This window comes from Jatropha curcas, chromosome 6 (genome assembly GCF_041381405.1).
Source record: "Jatropha curcas cultivar XTBG-Jc1 chromosome 6, XTBG_Jcur_1.0, whole genome shotgun sequence".
NCBI lineage: Eukaryota > Viridiplantae > Streptophyta > Magnoliopsida > Malpighiales > Euphorbiaceae > Jatropha > Jatropha curcas.
The window spans coordinates 17,867,578-17,888,142 of NC_143156.1; the positions used below are offsets into that span (position 1 = coordinate 17,867,578).

Consider the following 20,565-nt stretch of genomic DNA (forward strand, 5'->3'; position numbering starts at 1 on the left):
CGGTTTGTGGCCCGCCTTTAACCATAAGGCAAGAGCGGGTCTTTTAATTATTTTTGCTATGGGTTGGATGATTGATGTGGTTTGAATGGTTATGAATGCAATGAATGGATTTATTTGGGACGATTAATTAATTTTCCACCTAGGAACTCGGTTCGATTTATTCGGGTTGGGTTTAATTAAATAAATTGGCTTTTCTAAAATAAAATTAGAAATTGTAGGTTAAAAGAGGCCGGTTTTTCAGGCGTCGGCTTCCAACGGGCCGACGTACCCAATTCCCTTACCTAGAATTGTACTCGGTACGCCTGACCAGTCTTTTAAAATAATTGGCCTTAAATTGGGTAAAATGAAGTCACTTTTATAAAATAAAATTGGAAACGGTCCCATTGCCGAAATAATGGGTGGCGACTCAAATGTTTTATAACACCGATTTATCGGCATTGCGTTCCTAAAAGGTTTTGTCACCATTTTCTCAATAAGAATCATATTTCCAATTCATAATAAAATCCAAAGCAAAAGTTTTCGGGTCCATCCGGGGTTGGACTTTTGGGACGAAAACATACGGGTAGGCTCCAAAATATCATTTATTGTATGTGTAAAATTACCAAATGGTACCTCAATTGTCAATAGGTTACAACTTAATACCTAAGCTTTATATTTTAGTGCAAGTAAGTCCTAATCCTTATACTTTGATCTTTTTGTTTCATTCAAGTAAATCCACTTCTTATCATGAGTATAGTAAATCCCATACTACCCTACTCTGGACTCTAATGGCTCGAACCGGGTTTTGGTTCAGCTCGACCCAACTCGACTCTATGCAACGACTCGACTCAGTAGGATGTCACAGAGATTCTCCTTAAAAAGAGGGTGGCAACTCTAAAAATAAAGTCTTACCAGTAAGAGCCTTTTACTCAAAAATTCATTTTCAAAATAAAGTCGACTTTTTAAAGGTGTAACGGGTTTAATAAATAAGAAAACTAATTTTAAAATTGAAATAAATCTAAGCCTGTTCCCCATCCCAAAAGATGCATCTTCAGGTGCCTTATGGAAATGGCTTAGGGTAAGAAAAGGTGCCTAAAACACTAAGGCTTCAAATGGTACGGTGTTTTCCAAAGTTACCCACAAGGTCAAGGTTTAGGGTTTTTATGGTAAACGGCATTTAAGAAAAGAATTAACAAGGCAAGAGATAAAGGCTACCAAAAATATGTGATATAGTTTGCCAAAAGGGTGTGAACAGTTAATACTTCACAAAGAGGAGAGTTCCTCAAAATGTAAAACATGGATTACCCAAAAAGTTGAGGGTTTCTCTAATGATGAGGTTACCTTAAAAGTCAAGGCCTAGCTTGAAAGATATTCAGAGTTAGGGGTTACCCCAAAGGATGGGGATACTTAAAAGGTGCGAGTTTAATTTGGAGAATGGTTACCCGATAGGCGAGGGTTGAATGTTGAAAGTGATTACCCAATAGGTATGGGTTTGTTTAGAGTAAGGGTTACCCAAAGGATGGGAAATGCCCCTAAGGTCAGGATTTAGTTTCCCCAAAGGTATGAAAGCATATATGAGATTTGTCCCAAACAGGTGTAGTGTTTTTGAAATAAACCGAAAGATTTTTTTCAAAGATTTTTCATTTAAAATTTTGATCATAAATTCCAACCAATGAAATTCAGTGAAAAATATTTTGTTATTGCTAAACCAGACCTATAAACTAGTTTGAATTTTTCGAAAACCAAGTGAAAAACTCGTAAATTAAACAAGAACTGAACTAGACCATTGAGTTGGACCAAATCGATTTGAACAGAACTGAAATGGTCTAGAAGCCCTAGAAACACTTTCTTTTCCTCCTTTTTCTTTTCTTCTTCTACTTCTCCGACGCCGCTCATCCCTTGCTTTCTCTCCTTCTCTTGTTTTTGACCACTTGAACCGATCGAGTCCACCTTCTCCTCGTCGTCACACCGCCATCACTCTGCAGTCTCTCTTCTTCTCTCCCTCAGCTCTCATTTCATGTGAACATAGCAAGTAGGTGAGCCGTGATCTTGCCTTGGCGAATGGCGCGACAGCACCTCCATTGGTTTTTTGTCGATCACATTGCAGTCGAGCGGCTCCAGCACCTCCCCTGTCGATGGTGTAACCCTTCTCTCTCTCTCTCTCTCTCTCTCTCTCTCTCTCCATTTGTTTCCAGTCGGCGCAACAAACAAATCAAGCAAGTTCTGGCTAGTTATGGGACTGATCTCAGGCAACTAACACCAAAAATGGACTCCTGATGGAAAATCAAGCTAGACGGTGTGAAGAGCGCTCGATTCTGAGCAACCACGATTTTTCGCCCACCGTACACGGCGGCGGTTCGGTGACCAGCTGGCGAGGCTCCGAGAGGCAGAATTGTCTCCTTCATGCATCGAACGCAACAGTCTAGTTGGATTTTGCAAATATAGGTTAGAGCTTATTCTAAGCTTAAAAATTTGAAAACTGCCCGGTTTTGAAAGATTGCAGTTTTGATTGATTAACTGTGAATTAAATTTAATTCTTGGGTTTATATGTTTGGAGAATCAGTAAATTGAGCATAATTGTTTAACTTAAAATGAGGTAGGCAATTTTGATTCGGATATGAAAATAATTATGACAATGCGAATGGGAAACGAATTAATATGTGCATCGTATATGAGTTAGGTTGAGAAGAACCTATTTCTTTTGGCGGGCAATAACTATTTCAAATAATTGATGACATGTAAATAAACTAACCATCGGAGCGGGTATATTTTTAAGGGTAAGTTGAGTTACTTAGTAGGTGTATATATTAAATTTAATTTAAATTAGCATTGGTTCTTGTTGGCTAGTATAGGATTTTAAAAAATGCATAAATAAATGTGGCTTATACCTGAAGTAAGGATGATGAAGTAAAAGCTTAATGAGGAGTTTTATAATGATTAGGAGCCAAGTAATTATCAAATGAGAGTAGTTGAATTTAACTTATCGAAACAAGTTTTGTTTATAAATTGTTTATTTATTTGGTAATTAGTTACAGAACAATTAATGATATCACTGGAACATGCTCGGAGGTTAATATAATTGCTAATTAATTGGTTTAGAATTTAGAATTATTAAATACATATATGTGTGTATGATGGTTAATAAATATTATCTAAGGCAGATGGGTCGATTTGATTGATTGCCCAACGGATGGGCTGTGTAAATTGAGTAAATGTTTAGATAAATGGATAATGGTTATGGCGGACGGGATTAGTTGTTGTGAACTACCCGATGGATGGGCTGTGAGAATTTGATTAATAAATTTTATATATTTGATATTGTCTAAATAGGTAGAAAGTCATATTTTTAGGGGAGGTTTTGCCGAAATTTCAGCAGAATCTTGAATAATCATACTTAATAAATAGGTTGTTAGGTTTATTTAGAATGATTTCTCATGCTTACTTGGAGTCCTTTATTTAATTCTCCTCTCCTTTCAATTCTACTTCATAGAGATTATTCAAGATCGTCTTCTACTTTGCAAAAGAGAACTACGATTAGAGTATTGCCTTTTTTTATTACCGCGAGTTATAATAAATAATATATTATCATTTGCATCGTGCATACATACATTATTATATAATGTTACAATTTCTTACTTATTTAATTATTACTTATTTAATTATTTATTTAGTTTATAATGTAAATATTCATTATTTTATACTTGATTTATATGTGAATATTTGAACGTTTGCATAACAATGTTTTTTTGTTTAATGTGTTTGCATCTACATGCGATGTTTGATTATTTGTGTTGTGACATTGCTATGCCTTGTTTGCATGGAATTGGGATAAAGTGGGTCACCATGGTTTGTGAGGACTGTTTTGGAAATAATGGAAATATGGAATTCAACTGTCGGCCATGTATGGGGAAATCGGCGCCCCTGTGTGCACCTGATGATATGGATATGGAAAACCATAGGGTAGCCTCCTGTTGGTATGGAAAAGAAAAGAGAGTATAAAAAAAAAGAGAATGAATGAATGAAGGAATTGAAATGAGAGGGCTGGTCAAGTAAGGATTAGACCGGTCGGCTAGATATGGGGGATCGGCTCCCTGGTGCACACGTCATGAGAGGACGGGCCACGTGTGAGAATGGCTCATCAGGGATTTCGATGATGCCACTGACCAATCTCCACGTGTTTGATTACTTGAAGATATGATTATTTGTGGGTGCTGATAATGCGCCATTTGTTTGATTGGATGAGTGTTCATTTTAGTAATATAGCAAGCATTTCATGTGAATGCTTGTGTTATGCAATAATCACAATTCATTACTAGATTTACATTTCTTTGTTTAACTTTTCCAGGTAGTAGACACTTCATTATTCCGGTTAAAGCTTTGCCTCCTTCCCCGCAGAGCTAAAAAAGTAACTTGTAGAATCTCCAGTTATTTAAATTATTTAGCTATATGTATTAAAATATATTTATATTTATTTGTTAGTGAACTTCGCAGTTGTAGGATTGTAACCGATAAGGGGTCATTTAGCATGGAGGAAAGTGTTTAAGGTACCCAAAAGGCTTTATGAGGTTGCTTAAGATTTTAGGGCTTTGAATATAATGGGTACCTAAGATTCTAGGGCTTTAGTGTTTAAGAGGTCAAGTTTATTGTGTAGGATACCTAGATATCTAGGGTTTAGGGTAGAAACATGTATTAGGCCTAGGTAGCTAGGGGTTTTGTGTTTAGAAGGTAGGGTACACTCATGTGTAGGGTATACTCATGTTTAGAAGGTATACAGATACTTAGTATAAAGAAAATGGTACCTAGAAAACCAGGGTTTAAAAGATAAGGATATGCTTAGGGAACTAAGGCTTAAATGTTTAGGGAAAAAGGTACACTCACATGGGCAAAGGTACCTAGACTCTTGATCCATAAGATGTATGCATGGCATATGATATGCAGGTAATATGCATGAGGAAAAACCATTTGCATGTCATTCACATAGGTCTTCATTATTAGGGTACATACAACATAAGGCCATAATTCTAATGCCATTACATGAAATGGATATAGGGTGGCACAGTTTAATAGGGTCCTATGACACTAGAGCAACAATATACATAACCACATGTAAGGAGCTTCACGTGGGTCCAACAGAACTACATACTCGTTACATCTCAAAGGATTCGAGAATTCGTCATGGGTTGGACACTTTTGCAACCTCTCAACAGCCTTAAGTAAAGTTGTTGACGTGGCACTATCGGAAACCTATAAAGTTTACAATTCGTCTGAGGGGTAAATGCAAATGTAATGATGCATGAAAAGATTAAACATTAAAAGAAGGCCAATTAAGTAAACAATTGGAAAAATTAGTTCAGTTTTTATTTTCTAAACCAATTAGTAATCCACTTTGTAAAATTATTTTTACGTCCCCAGTGGAGTCGCCAGTTGCGCAACCTAGACCTGAGCGCTAAGTCCGATATGCTAAAAATGGTATCGGAATGCTCATTTGGGTAAGGTTCACGGATGGATTTTGTAGAGTCGCCACTTAAATTTAATTATGAGGTAAACTTAAGAAAAACCTTATTTGACTCCATTTAAGAAAAGGTGCATTAATCAATAAAACCAAGGAGGATTCAAAGACAAGGTTTTCAATTTAAATAATCAATTGACCTTAATTAATCTTCAACGCAGAATGAAAAGATTTGAGATGAAGAGAATGATATTTATATAAAAGTAATAAGATAAAGCATAAAATAAAGCAATAAAGTAAATAAAGCGATAAAATAAAGCAAAAAGATAAAATAAATTGCAAAATTAGGGAGTATTGCCACTAGCCCCTTTGGGAGATTCTAGGGCAATCACACGTCTCCCAATTCAAATTAAATTAAAGAAAAGGAGAAAGAAGGAAAAAACGATTTTTGGTGGATTTGGGTCAGCAACTCGATTTTAGAGACTCGAGTTTGCTTGCTTATCCCATGGAATGAGAATCAGGACCAAGCAGTTGTACCCATTGTAAATTGGTGGTTGGTTGAGTTTAACTTGGAAAAGTTCATTGAAGACCTTAATTTATGACGTTTCTTTAGGCATTGGAATGACATTTTATAGAAAACATCTGGGCATGGATTGCTGGATTAGAAATGTATTTTCTTGGCTTTAGATCACCGGATTAAAAAATAGATTTATTTGCCTTAGATTGCCGAATTTAAAAATGGATTTTAAAAAAGAAAGGCTCCTTGGAGCCATTTAGATGATGAGAGCAATATTAAAAAGATTAGAGCCACTAAGGACTTACCTGGGTCTTTTAACGAGACTGATGTGGTTGACCGAATGGTTGAACAAAGAGTGACCGAAAGGCTGGCTGGATGGCTGACCAGAGGGCTAACCGGCATGGAGCTTTCGCTTGGCTTAGATTTCTAAGGCTTAAAACATAAGCCAACTGAGATCTAGGGTATGAAGGAGGACCTAGACCTGTAGAGGGCTTTTAGTGAGGGCATAGTGAGCCAAGGAGGCTTCATATCAAAAGTATGGAGACCTATAACAAGGCTAAAGAAAGAGATCAGCGGAAAAGTGAGCTGGAGGAATATCACTTCGCTGAAGAGAGTATGTATTATATATTTTTGTCTAATTATACTTAGTATTTTTACTACAACTTTATACCTAATTTTGAATTATTAGTATTTATTTGTCACTTAGGTATAGTTGATTTGAATTTTGTGAATAAATGCTTTAATTTGAGAAAATTTCAGGTTGGGGCGGTCGACCACCCTAGTCCTGGTGGCCAACCACCCTGCCCTGAGAGATCATATGCATTTTGGTTCGATTCAACTAGTTTAGAGTGATTTGGCCAGTTCGAGGCCTATTCAACCTCTGATTTAGGCCCATAAGGTACCGTTGAAAAAGTTATCGAAGTCTAGTTTCCATTGGTGTTAACTTTATAAAGAAAATCGGCCTGGAAAAAAGTTGTTTGCAAAAGAGTGGGTAATGTCACTTTGACTTATAAGTTAACCTTCGATTTTTAATCGATTTGTTATCGTTTTAAACCTTACCTTTTGTAAATGTTTTGCCAAGATATAGAGGTGTAAAAAACACGTGTTCGTAAATGTAAGAAGTCAAGTAACGCCTAGTTCTCACTATGAAAAAATTTATTATTTATTATTTTATTATTTCATAAAATGTTCTTTTTTTTTCTATTTGGTGAATGCTTTTAGATTTTTAATAATATAAGTTGTTCATAATATTATTAATTTATAACAAAAAAAATTAGTAGAAAATTATATATATAATTACTAGAAAATGATATATATATATATATATATATATATATATATATATATATATAGGAGTGAAGAAACCAACTTGGCAAATCTAGGGATTGTTGGCGATATGAGTTGCTCCCCAATGGTCCATTAAGAGTCTATTAGTTTTAAAGTCATATCAAATTCTTTCTAGCTTATGGTGAGATAAAAGAAAGATTGTCTCAACAACGTAATCTTCTAACTTAAAGATTCTAAAAGCAAGGATGAAAGGTCAAAGATAACCATATGGATGTAAGATGATGTGTTGTGGGGCCAACTAATGGCCAAATAAGTAATAAATTAATGGACTCCGGATGGAGACAGTATAATGAAAAATAAGTTTAAGGTAGTAATTAATAAAATTAAAAATATCGACAAAATTTGCTAAAAAGTCAAAGTTATTGCTTCTTTTTTGGTTGATTTAGCCTATAAATTAATTAAATTTACTTGCAATGAGTAAAAATAAACGAGTATATACAATGTGTAATGCACGTTCAAGAAAACTAGTAAAATTAAAATCTTTAATGCTATTTTTGTCAATCTAGAAACTTAATAGAAGTGTTTTTGATAATCTCAATGTTTCCACACATTCCCACTTTTACATATACTAGTCTTTTTTATGACATGTATTGCATGTTGACTATACTCGTTATTTATACTTGTTCAATTTTTTATGTCGGTGCGCACTTTTACTTGTTATTTATACTCGTTTTTATTTTTTTAATATTAAATATTGATTATAATTTTTATCTTATATTATTTAGATTTTTATAATGTTAAAATAAAATTTCATATGAGATTAATGTGAATATAATGGTTAATTAATTAAATAGCAGTCTGTATACACACACACTTCAATTCAATTTATCTAAATTTCATTATAATTGTATATGTACAATTCTAAATAAACCTAATAAATAGGTTTCAATATATATAGATATATAGATATAACAATAAAATATTATGTATATTTTTAAAATTAAAATTTTCAATTGTTTGTCATCCCACACATACATATGTTTATTTATTTAAAAATAAATTTTGAAAAGTAAAAATTTTAAAATTTTTAAAGGGTTAATTATATATATTCTATTTTAATTTATTAGAGGCCTTTATAGGCCGAAATAATACTGCAAGCTACACAACAGGGGTGACCCTCTCCTTGGCTGACCAAATTAATGAAAATAATTGTGCCCCTATCTCACTAAGTTGGTGAAAACAATTGATGGAGAGGACTCCTCCTATAAGTGAATAGACCAACCGAACCACCACCTGATTGGAAATTATATATATTCTATTTAGAAATTTATTTTTGAAAATATATATCCAATCAAATTATATAAACATAAAGAAAAAAGAATATTACAATAAAATATATATTTTTTTCTTTTTGTGTCTCTCTTCTAAATAAAATAATTTAAATAATAATAAAAATATAATTAAATATTTTAAAAAATAAATTTAAAAAATAAAATATAAAAATTTTAAATTTCTCATTATCATATATATTTATTAAAAAATAAATTTAAAAAAAGATAAAATTTAAAATTTTAAAATGCTTAATTATCTATATATTTATTTAAAAAATAATTATAATAAATTATATCCAATTAACTAATAAAATATAATTTTCTAATTGATTATGACTAATGCTATTTTAGGATATTCAAATTTCATTAAGAGTGCTATTAAAAATTTCATTATTTCCTCTATTTCCATATTTATATATGGTAATAGATAGAGATTATTAATAATTATAAGTATAGATAAATATAGATAGATGATAGATTATAGATAATAGATAATCTTTTAACCTAATGTTTCTTGTATAATAACCTTTCATTATCACTCTATCACTCATTCTCATCATTATTAATTTTACACATTTTTACTGGCAATAACGCGCAGTTAAACACATCTAGTTCAAAATAAAAGAAAAATAAATTTAACTAAATTAAAGAGGAAAAAAAAATACACTTGTTTCTTTAACTTATAATTTATTTAAAGCTTTTGTCTCTGTTTTTTTGGGAAATTATTATGACATTCATAACTTTTGTTTCAACTCATTATTAGGTCTTTACATCTAAAAAAAATTAGCGATCTTCATTCAAAAAGTTAGCATATTTCATCCAAAAAGTATATCTAATTAATGATAAAGTGCTGACTTTTTGGACGGAAGGATCCGAAAGTGAGTTTAAGCAAATATTGAAGACTTTATAATAATTATTTGAAAACAGATATATTAGGAGTGTCAAAATAGATCATGATATAAGAACATGATTTGCCTAACGCGAAAATTAAATGGATTAGAATTGAGTCTAAATGGGTTCGTATTATAAACGAGTGATCCGTATATGCCATGAGTTTAAACGGATCGTCTCACGGGTTGACTCGTCTAACTCATCAAACCTATTTAAGAAATATAATTATATATATAATATGTATAATAAGCTGGTTGCGAGTTATATGTATTATATTTGTCGTATTCTGACTTGTGTAAATCCAATTTGGTTGAATTTTTTTGACTCATATATCACATATTTAATTAAATGGGTTATTCATATTGTTTTTTTGTCACTCTTTTAATTTCGTGTTGTTTTCATATTTAAATATTTGATATGATTATTAAACGAGTAGCGCGTGTTTGTATTGATTGTGATTATACACCATGTTAGATGAATTTGTGTCACATCAATCCATTTTGATATCATAATCAAAGTCTTGATGAGGATATAAGTTAATGACCCAAATGTATTTTTTCCAATTAAAAAAATTTAAAAGCTAGTTTCAAAAAATAAAAAGTATCAGTAGCTAGATTTTTGACGGTAGACTTGAAAAAAAAAAAGGACTAAGGGCTTTGAAAGACTTTGGAAATTGGCAACACCCTGTCGCCGGAAGGAAGGTGTATGAAAGAGAGAGAAAAAAAAAAAAAAAATTATCAAACAATTTTCAAACTGGCAGTGGCCCCATTTTTCCTCTACTTTATCACCCAAAGACAAACTTCTATTATTATTCCTTTCAAGAATCCGTAATTGTCTCAATTCCTCTTTAGCAGAAGAAGAAGAAGAAGAGGAAAGATGGTTGTAGCAGTGATGGGTATGGATTCGCTTAGTGAGAGAGCTGCGAAGATGAGAGAGGCTCTTCAGAAAAGCCAAACTATAACTGATAATGTCGTCTCTATTCTTGGCTCTTTTGACAGCCGTCTCTCCGCTCTCGAGACAGCCATGCGTCCAACTCAGGTACACATAATCGCCTTTTTTTCATACTTTGACTAGATCACTTTCTGTTTCATTCTCAGGTAATGCAGGAAAACTTTAGTAATCTGGTTCTTTGATGTTTAAATGAGAAATCCAGATGAGGGTTGAAAATTTGGGTCAACTTTTTCAGTTTGGTTTTGGGAAAACATTAAGTGATTTCTTTTTATGGCTTTCTTTTCAGTTTTATCTGCACGCAAAAAATAAACTGAATCCGGCTATTAATGTTTACTTTGATTTAGTCATTGCATTTAACTCTTATCATAGTTTTACATTTTCTGTTTGGTTTGAAGGAAAATAGAGGAAAGAGTTATTTTGACCATTAGAATTATCCAGACCGAGAAGATTAAACATATTATAGTTATCACCATTGAAGGAATTAAATGAATCAACTGAATGCTTTGGTCTAGATGTATTTCACCTTCCTTTTATAAGATTCAGTTAGCTTTCTGTTTTTCCCTTGTTCCTGAAAGCTACAGCCAGATCGTGCCATTTGATTAATTGATTCCATCAAACATCTTAGCGTTTTTGGTATCCTTTTTTTGCAGATAAGAACGCATGCTATAAGGAAAGCTCACGAGAATATTGATAAGACTTTAAAGTCTGCAGAGGTCATATTGGCGCAATTCGATGTTTCTCATCAGGTCAGCTTTATGGAGTGCTAGATCTTGCTTGCTTAATATGGTTTTTAATGGATTTATCATCATTCGAACTCCTTTTCCGGCACTGGATAAAGGGGTGTAAAACTCACCATGGAAAACTGTCTTGCCAAGGGACAGTGCCCAGCCACATATAAAGCCCATGACATCTCTCTAACTGGCTGATGTGGGATTTCTCCTGCAATTTCTTTTTCCAAACATTTTATGATGTATCACTGTCCCTTTAATGTGAGTACATTTAGGTTATCCACTGTGACTAAAACAGAGTTCTTATTATACTCTGATGAGGGTTCTTTCTCATTCAATAATACAGTAGTTATTTAATTTAGTCACTTGTGTCTTTGTACTTTAATTTGGTGATGCATTTAGTAGAAATCTTGGGTCCTCAAACGAAAGGCTCTAGCTTCTAGTCTTCATAGCAATCACTTTATTGAAAAAAGGCTGAAGAACATGCTGAGGAACATGGTTGGCTTCAGATTCAGGGACTTCTTCTAATGTGCTTTACATAAGTTTCTAGAACTACTATAATATTGGAAACCAATTCTAGTAGGAATAAGCAAACCAAGCTTACTTAAACAATTCATAACGTAATAATCAAACTAATTTTTCCTAAATTGAAAAATACAAAATAAAATTCTAATTTGAAAAGTTTACTAAAGAAGAGTAATAATTAATTCAAATAGTCAAATAGAAATAATTTTTATTTGATTTAATTGTTTGCACAATTTTTCTGTATTTGGAGAAAACTTCATCTGACGTATTGAAGTGTCAAAATAGCAACATCTATTCATATCTCTTTGCTTTGCTTATGGAAGACTTAGTCTATATTTATGTATAAATTGCCTTTTATCTTTAATGTCTTATTAGTTGGAACACAAAAACTGGCACATGTATAAATTCCACAGTTGGTAATTCTTTACTTTGAGAATCTCCATGGCCTTTACTCTTACTGATATATTTGGATTGATGAAACTTATGTGTGCCTGTAATGACTACATTTCTTTGTATTCAATGTATGCCTTTTTCATTCCTTTGTGATATGGTTCAGCTAGCAGGTTATGTTGTTTAGGGATAATGTTGTGTTTGATAAGTAAGCATTCACATGGAGAGCTAGGTTTATAGATGAGTACAAATAGGTAAAAAAATAACATGATCAAAGACAGGTTTTAGGGACTGTTTCTAATGCATGTTATTTCTATGGGTGGTATATGTGGTCCATATCTCGGTAAAGCTTTAAGCAATTGATGTCATTGGATTATGATGATAGAAAGAAGTTTGGACTTGAAGGATATTGAATTTTTCTGGTGAAACTAAGGAAGAGTAATAGATCCTAAGCTTTATGGTTAAACTTACTTGGGAATCTATTGGGTCCGCAGGGCAGAATACTGGAAGTTTGATGATTAATTTTTTGCATTGCAACCTTCAAAAAAATGAGCTAAGCAACACAACTAAGCCAATAAGCTTGATGATGGAGCTTAAGAGAAAAGAATTGAGAGGGAAATGTTAGCAAAAATGCTCTCTCTTCAGTTCTCTAAATCATTCAGTTTCTTACAAAATATATATAGAGACATTCAAGTATGGTTATAAGTGTACTTTTAACCTAACACTCCATACTTCAAGCTGACGTAAGTTTAATCACTAGCATACCTATTGAAAACTTCTAGATTTGGTCAACTCCACTCCTAATCTTGAGCACATTTTTACTTTAGACCATGCCTTTCTTAGCCGATGATATCTCCACAGATCATTCCTCTGATTTAGGAACAGATTACAATTAATTTCCTGTAATTAATCTCTGTAATTCCTTTCCATATTCTGTTTGTATTCTCCCTATTTAAAGGGCCTTATACATCAATACAAATCATCAAGAACTCCAAATCCTCAAACACTTTCATGGTATCAGAGCTTCGGTTCTGAAAATTATCCCTCCCTCTCCTTTCTCTCTCATATTTTTTAGCTGCTGCCGCCGATAGCCATGACACAAACACCCACCCCCATTCACCCTGCCTACTCTGTGACTAACATCCAATCAAAGATAAGAACCCTAGATGGTAGCACAGTTACATACACATCATGGGTGAAATTATTCAAGTTTCATTCTATTGCATACCGTGTTCTTGATCACATTGATGACACGCCACCCCCAGCCTCTACAGATCCATCATACAGTGCTTGGAAAGAAATAGATGCCTTGGTGTCTCAATGGATTTACAGTACCGTGTCTGATGAACTGCTCACCCGCATCCTCGACACTGAAGCTACGGCTAGAAAAACATGGCTGAAACTTGAGAAAATCTTCCTTAGCAACAAGAAAGCAAAAGCGGCAGCTCTTGAAACAAAATTCGTTAATCTCACCCTTGCAGCCTGCAGTTCCGTTGATGATTACTGCAAGAAATTGAAAGACATCGCCGACCAACTGAACGATGTTGACCAACCAGTTACAGAATCCCGATTGGTCTTACAACTGGTTCGTGGCCTTCCTCAAGAATTCGACGCCATAGCTTCTCTTATTAACTCACAAAACGCAGACTGGGACCTTGCACGAACCATGTTGAATGATGAGGTCATTCGCCAGGCTGCACGACAACAAACCACCTCTGTCCTTGTCGCTCCAACCACACAGACAAACCAAACCCAGCCGGCCACAACTCAACAACCTGAAAACAATCAGCCTCACAACAGTTCTTACCACTCCAATTATAGAGGCCGTGGTCGAGGCAGACGTGGCAGAGGCAGAGGACGCGGCTACAGGGGAAACTCTCCGGGGACTCCTTGGGCTATAACCCATCAGTCCGCCAATCAAACCTACCCAAAATGGGCTTGGTGGAACACTCCACCTTGTCCCTACCCAACACAAACTCCATGGCCACCAAATCATATTCAAAACACACCCAATGCCCATTATGCCGCTTATTCAGAACAGCAGCCATACGGCCCAGCACCACCATATCCCCCTCCACCGCATACTGGATATGATGCTTTAAGTCCTTCTGATCTCAGCCAAGCTTATAACACGATGCAACTCAACTACACAGATCCAAATCTGATCATGGATACAGGGCAGAACGTCATGTCACCGACAACCGAGGTATGATTCGCAACCCTGACTCTTTTCCTGTTAACACTAAACTTTTAGTCGGCAACGGACACTATTTACCAATTGAGGGCTCAGGAACAGGTTACCTTCCCATCCTTAACCGTACATACATCCTCCCAAACATACTTTACAGCCCACATATCATTAAAAATTTATTATCTGTCCGCCGTTTTACACGTGATAACAATATTTCTGTTGAATTTGACCCTTTTGGTTTCTCTTTGAAGGACCTCAAAACGGGACAGCTCCTTTCCCGCCACAATAGTACCGGAGATCTCTATCCTGTCACTCCACCAACCCTACCACCACAAGCTTGTTCAATCACATCTCCCAATTTACCTTGGCACGATCGCCTCGGTCACCCTGGCACACAAGTTTTAGATGTTTTAACCAAACAGTTTGGTCTTCCTTGTAATAAGAACAAGCATTTATTTTTTTGCAATTCTTGTCATTTATCTAATAGCAAACGATTACCTTTTTATGAGTCAAATTCCTTTACTTTTTCACCATTTGATATAATACACTGTGACTTGTGGACCTCCCCTATTCCAACCAAATCTGGATATAAATACTACATGGTGCTAATTGATAATTTTTCCAATTATGTGTGGGTATACCCTCTCAAGTTCAAATCTGAAACTTTCACCACCTTTACTAAATTCCATAAACTCATAGCCACTCAATTCAACCGCAATATCAAAACTTTTCAATGTGACTTGGGGGGAGAATTTGACAACCATAACTTCAAAATTTTTGCCCAACAACATGGTCTGTTATTCCGTTTTTCATGCCCCCAAACATCTTCCCAAAATGGTCGGGCTGAACGCATGATTCGTCGTCTCAACGACATCATCCGCTCACTCCTCATCCATGCTCAATTACCACCTATGTTTTGGGTCGAAGCACTTCACACTGCTGCCTATCTCCATAACATCCTTCCAACCAAACGTCTCAATTATTTCACACCCACTTTTGCCTTATATCTCCGCCACCCGACATACGATCACTTACGTGTGTTCGGGTGTGCTTGTTATCCCAATACCTCCGCAACCCAACCCCACAAATTACACCCAAGATCCGTTAGATGCATCTTCCTTGGATACCCTCCAGATTTTAGGGGATACTGATGCTTTGACCCTACAACCGGGAAGATCCACATATCACGACATGTAACCTTTGATGAACAAACTTTCCCATACACCATTCCAACTCCACCCAAAACATACACATTTCTTGATGAACAACCACCACCAGGATTTCAGTTTATACAACCTCACCCAACACCAAACACCACCCAAACCCAAAAACGCCCAATCTCTCACCCCATAATATACACCCGCCGCCATAAACAACAGCCCCTTAACCCAGTGGCCAATGCTACGGCACCCCCACACACTGCTGCACCTGTCTCACAAAATCCCAACACTCAGACCACCGCTGTATCAAAACCCGCACAGAATACTCATCAAATGACCACCCGCTCCAAAGCTCGCCATGCCCTTATGACCACCTCAATTTCACCAATACCCACCTCTTATGCAAAAGCTTTTTCTGACCCTCATTGGTTAAGTGCTATGCAGGCTGAGTTTCGTGCTTTGCAGGAAAATGATACATGGGAACTCGTGCCTCGCCCTCCTGACCGACCGGTCATTCGGTGTATGTGGCTTTTTCGTCACAAATTTAAATCAGATGGGTCACTTCAAAGGTACAAAGCACGTTTGGTGGTAAATGGCAAATCTCAAATGGTGGGCATTGACTGTGACGATACTTTTAGTCCCGTAGTGAAACCCGCTACTATACGGACTGTGTTATCCATTGCAGTTTCCCGTTCTTGGCCAATACACCAGTTGGATGTCAAAAACGCGTTTTTACATGGGCATTTAAATGAAACTGTTTTTATGCATCAACCCCCAGGTTTCACAGATAGAAGATACCCTCATTTTGTGTGCAGATTGAAAAAATCCCTTTATGGGCTCAAACAGGCTCCACGGGCATGGTACACCAGATTTGCAACCCATCTGCTGTCTCATGGGTTTCGCAGCAGTGTGTGTGACAATTCCCTATTCATTTTCTCAAAGGGAAATCAGCTTGCTTATTTACTTCTGTATGTTGATGATATAGTGCTCACTGCCTCTTCTAATGAGTTATTGCAGAATATTATCCGAATGCTCTCACGAGAGTTTGCAATGACAGATTTGGGCCGGGTGCATCATTTCCTGGGAATCAAAGTGACACGGACATCTGGTGGGTTATTTTTGGATCAGTCTCAATACACAAAGGATATCATCTCCAGAGCTTCAATGTCCTCTTGCAAACCGTGTGCCACCCCAGTCGATCTATCATCAAAACTGAGTGCTTCTGATGGACCTCTCTTCCATGATCCAACATTATACCGCAGTCTTGCTGGCGCATTACAATATCTCACATTCACACGCCCAGATATATCATATGCTGTTCAACAAATATGCCTCTTCATGCATGAACCGCGGGATCCACACTATGCCTTTCTCAAAAGAATAATCCGATATTTACAAGGCACAGTTGACTACGGTATAAGAATTGGCAAGACAAATACACATACCTTGGTAGCATACTCAGACGCAGATTGGGGTGGATGCCCAGACTCCAGAAGATCAACTAGTGGCTACTGTGTTTTCCTTGGTGATAATTTGATTTCATGGTCTTCAAAACGGCAGCCTACTATCTCACGGTCTAGTGCAGAGGCAGAATATAGAGGAGTAGCCAATGTTGTTGCAGAGACCACCTGGCTTCGCAATTTACTTCTGGAATTACACCTCCCACTTCAGCAGGCCTCCGTCGTATACTGTGACAATGTTTCCGCAGTGTATATGTCTGACAATCCTGTCCAGCATCAACGCACAAAACACATTGAGATCGACATACACTTTGTACGGGAGAAAGTTCGAATAGGCCACATTCGGGTCTCACATGTCCCATCTGCTTTTCAATATGCTGACATCTTCACCAAAGGCCTATCTCGACAGTTGTTCCAGTCATTTCGATCCAGCTTGAGCGTCTGTCCTCCGCCCGCTCAAACTGCGGGGGAGTCTTAGCCGATGATATCTCCACAGATCATTCCTCTGATTTAGGAACAGATTACAATTAATTTCCTGTAATTAATCTCTGTAATTCCTTTCCATATTCTGTTTGTATTCTCCCTATTTAAAGGGCCTTATACATCAATACAAATCATCAAGAACTCCAAATCCTCAAAACACTTTCAGCCTTTACATGTGTCATTATTACAATAAACAAAAAAATTATCAAGTTAATTTCATTGGTGTGACAACAATTTACAAAACAATTTTCCTTGGCACTTTTGCTGAAAATATCAAATTTTTTTTCCAATTTTTATTTTGGAGTCCTCTCTCTAAGCCTTCATGTCATATGCCCCTTTTTGTTAGAGTATTTTCGTTCTCCACATTTTTAGTTGAAATTTCTAGTATTCTTAAACAACTGTGCTGAAATTTTCTGTTTTTGTTTGTGACTCCTAACCGACTTCAGTCTCATCATAGAGCGTAACTCATCCTTGGGATCATCTCTGGATTCTTCAAATGATGTTCTTCTTTAGGTTATTTTTCTGCTTCATTTTCGAGAACATAAAATGAGAAATAATGGGTCATGGCCTTCAATGATGTTCTTTGGTAGTTTTTCTTGTACTTGCTTTGATCCTTTAAAAGATGTTTTAATCAATTTTTTTAGTTTGGAATTTGCTTAGGTCTTCTTGGAGTACCATCGCCCCAAGTTGATGATTTACTTTATGTTCGTGGAGCACTTCTCTCTAGCTCTTAGATTTTTTTCACGAAGCACTTCTATCCAATTTCTTGTTTATCTTTCATTGAGAACTCCTCTGCAAACTTCTTGATTTCTTGGAGAACTTTAAAATTATGGAGATTGTAGAGCACTTGTCTCCAATTTTCTTGTTTTGATTTTCTATTGCACTATGGTATTGGATAAAAAATTGAGGTTAATTTTTGTTATAAGCCCCTGAAAAAACATAGTGCTCTAATTCCATTTGTTTGGTTTTGCAGAGCAGAATACTTAATATTAGATGATTAATTGTCTTTATTGCAACCTTCAAGGAAAAATAAGCTAAGCAATCAACTAAGCTACTAAGCTTGATATAATGGCGCTTAAGTGAAGAGACTTGAAAGGGACGACAAGTATAGTGTACTTTTTACCCGACTCCCCATATTTTAGGCCATACCTAAATTTAGTGGTTGCCATACTGATAGAAAGCTTCTAGATTGGGTTAAGTTCACTCCTTATCTTGAGCAAGTCTTTACTATAGACCATGCCTTTATGTCATTACAATAAAAAAAAAAAAAATTTCAAAGTAATTTTATTGGTTTGACAACAAATGTGTCACAACTCAATGGCATCAAACCTAGGTCGGATTTAGCTATAACATATATTTAAATATATATGCTCAAAGTAGTTGTAAAACTGAAAAGTCGTTATAAACTAGGCCTACTTCTACAAGGTTTTGGACTTCTGTATAAAATGAAAAGGATCAATATTTAGATTGCCAAAGATTCATAATATGATATAGGGATTAAACTATAAAAATACTCTGAACTTTGTCACTTGTTGGAAAATCACTCTACTTTGACCTTTGTATCCCAGGCACCCCAGTTTTGAAACATAGATATATTGGCAACCCAAATTCAAAAGTGATATAGGATTTTGAATAAAATATTATATTAATGGGACCCACTAGTTATCCTTGGGTTAACTTAACTTAAGGAACTAAAAACACTATGTTTATAAACAACTAAAACACTTTGTTTCTCCCAAAACCATTTATCTCCATGGTTGAATCGCTCTCCACGATCTCGTGTCCCATCTCTCTATTCCTCTTGAATTCCTTTCTCTTTCTTTGAATTGCTATTCACGATTTCGTTTCTGCAATTTGTGTTTAGTGAGTAACATTTGGGTAACACACTGAAAACAATTTCACAAGAGTGATCAAGTCTTGAATTTGCTATTTTGCTTACCTCTCAACAATTTAGGTCGTCTTACTTTCTCTCTATGGACCTATCTCTGATATAATCCCAATACTGCTAATCTCCTCGATTTCAATTTTGCTGATGATGATGAAGATGACAACGATCGGTGATTTGCACTCAGATTGATCTCTTGCTCCATTTCTTTCTTTTTTTTTTTTAATTTTTATGGATTTTTAATCCAAATTCCTTCCTTTTTATGATTGTTATTTTTGAGATTTGGTCTCTCTGTAAATATTTCTCTTGTTTGTTGTGTGTGGTTGAAACTTGAAAAAGAGCTTGTAATCAAAAACAACTATCTGTCTTCTTTCTTATTACCAATTTGCCATTCCTCTTCCTCTAAGCCATTGTTGCTTTCTTTCCATATCTTTTGCAATTAAGCCATCCATTCAAGTAATCAAATCGATTTTATCAATTATTTTTTAATAAAATTTTGGTTGTTTAGAGATTGATGGTTTTAGGAAAGACAAAGTGTTTTGATTTTTTACAAAATGTTGCATTTTAATTCCTTGGGTTATGTTAACCCAAGGATAAATAGTGGGCCCTACTAATATACTATTTTATTCAAAAATCTGCCACTTTTGACTTTGGGGTGCCAATATATCTAAGTTTTAAAACTGGGGTGTAACACCTGCTGCCCGATCCTGCAAGATTAGACGGTGGACGCTACATTTGGTGTTAGAGGCAGCATCCTCATATACAGATTCAAATCTTATAAGCTAAAGACATTGGTGAATAAGATTTAAATCTGTATCTGAGGATGGTGCCTCCAGCACTTAATGTGGCATTTGTAGTCTAATCTTCCGGGATTGGGCAGCGGGTGTTACATGGGGTACCCGGTGTATAAAGGTCAAAATAGAGTAATTTTGCAACAAGTTGCAAAGTTCAGGCTACTTTTGTAGTTTAAGCCATGATACAGTGGGAAAATGAAAAATAAATTTAGAAGAAAGGAGAGTGCCCCATGAAGTACAAGGACTGCTCTTGCTAAACAAACAGCTACAAACAACAAGAACATAAAAATCAAGCTAAAAGAATAAGGCTGCCCTACCAAGTTGGATAAAACCCACAAGATAACCTTTTTGTCTGAAACGTGTGTAACCTATAAATTCATATTAAGCTGTGGTAATCCTCCCTCCTTAGTGATCCATGTGCAATTAGATTGCAGATGATCCATTCATTTAACAAGCAATAGCCATTCCCTTTGTTACAAACCACCTAATTATCAATAAGGTCTTCTGTTTATTTTATTTCTTACACAATGATAATGGAATTTGA

The 20,565-nt window shown here is 35.4% G+C and overlaps 1 protein-coding gene across 1 annotated transcript in view; it reads left to right on the forward strand.

Annotated features, from left to right (window-relative positions):
- Positions 1-10,141: 10,141 nt before the first annotated feature.
- The window catches only part of LOC105648147 (exocyst complex component EXO70A1), a 38,101-nt gene continuing 27,677 nt past the window's right edge, over positions 10,142-20,565 (forward strand). The window contains exons 1-2 of the mRNA XM_012234449.4: positions 10,142-10,492; positions 11,056-11,151. Coding sequence (XP_012089839.1) covers positions 10,331-10,492; positions 11,056-11,151 — 258 coding nt within the window. The 5' untranslated portion in view covers positions 10,142-10,330. The remainder of the gene's footprint in view (positions 10,493-11,055; positions 11,152-20,565) is intronic.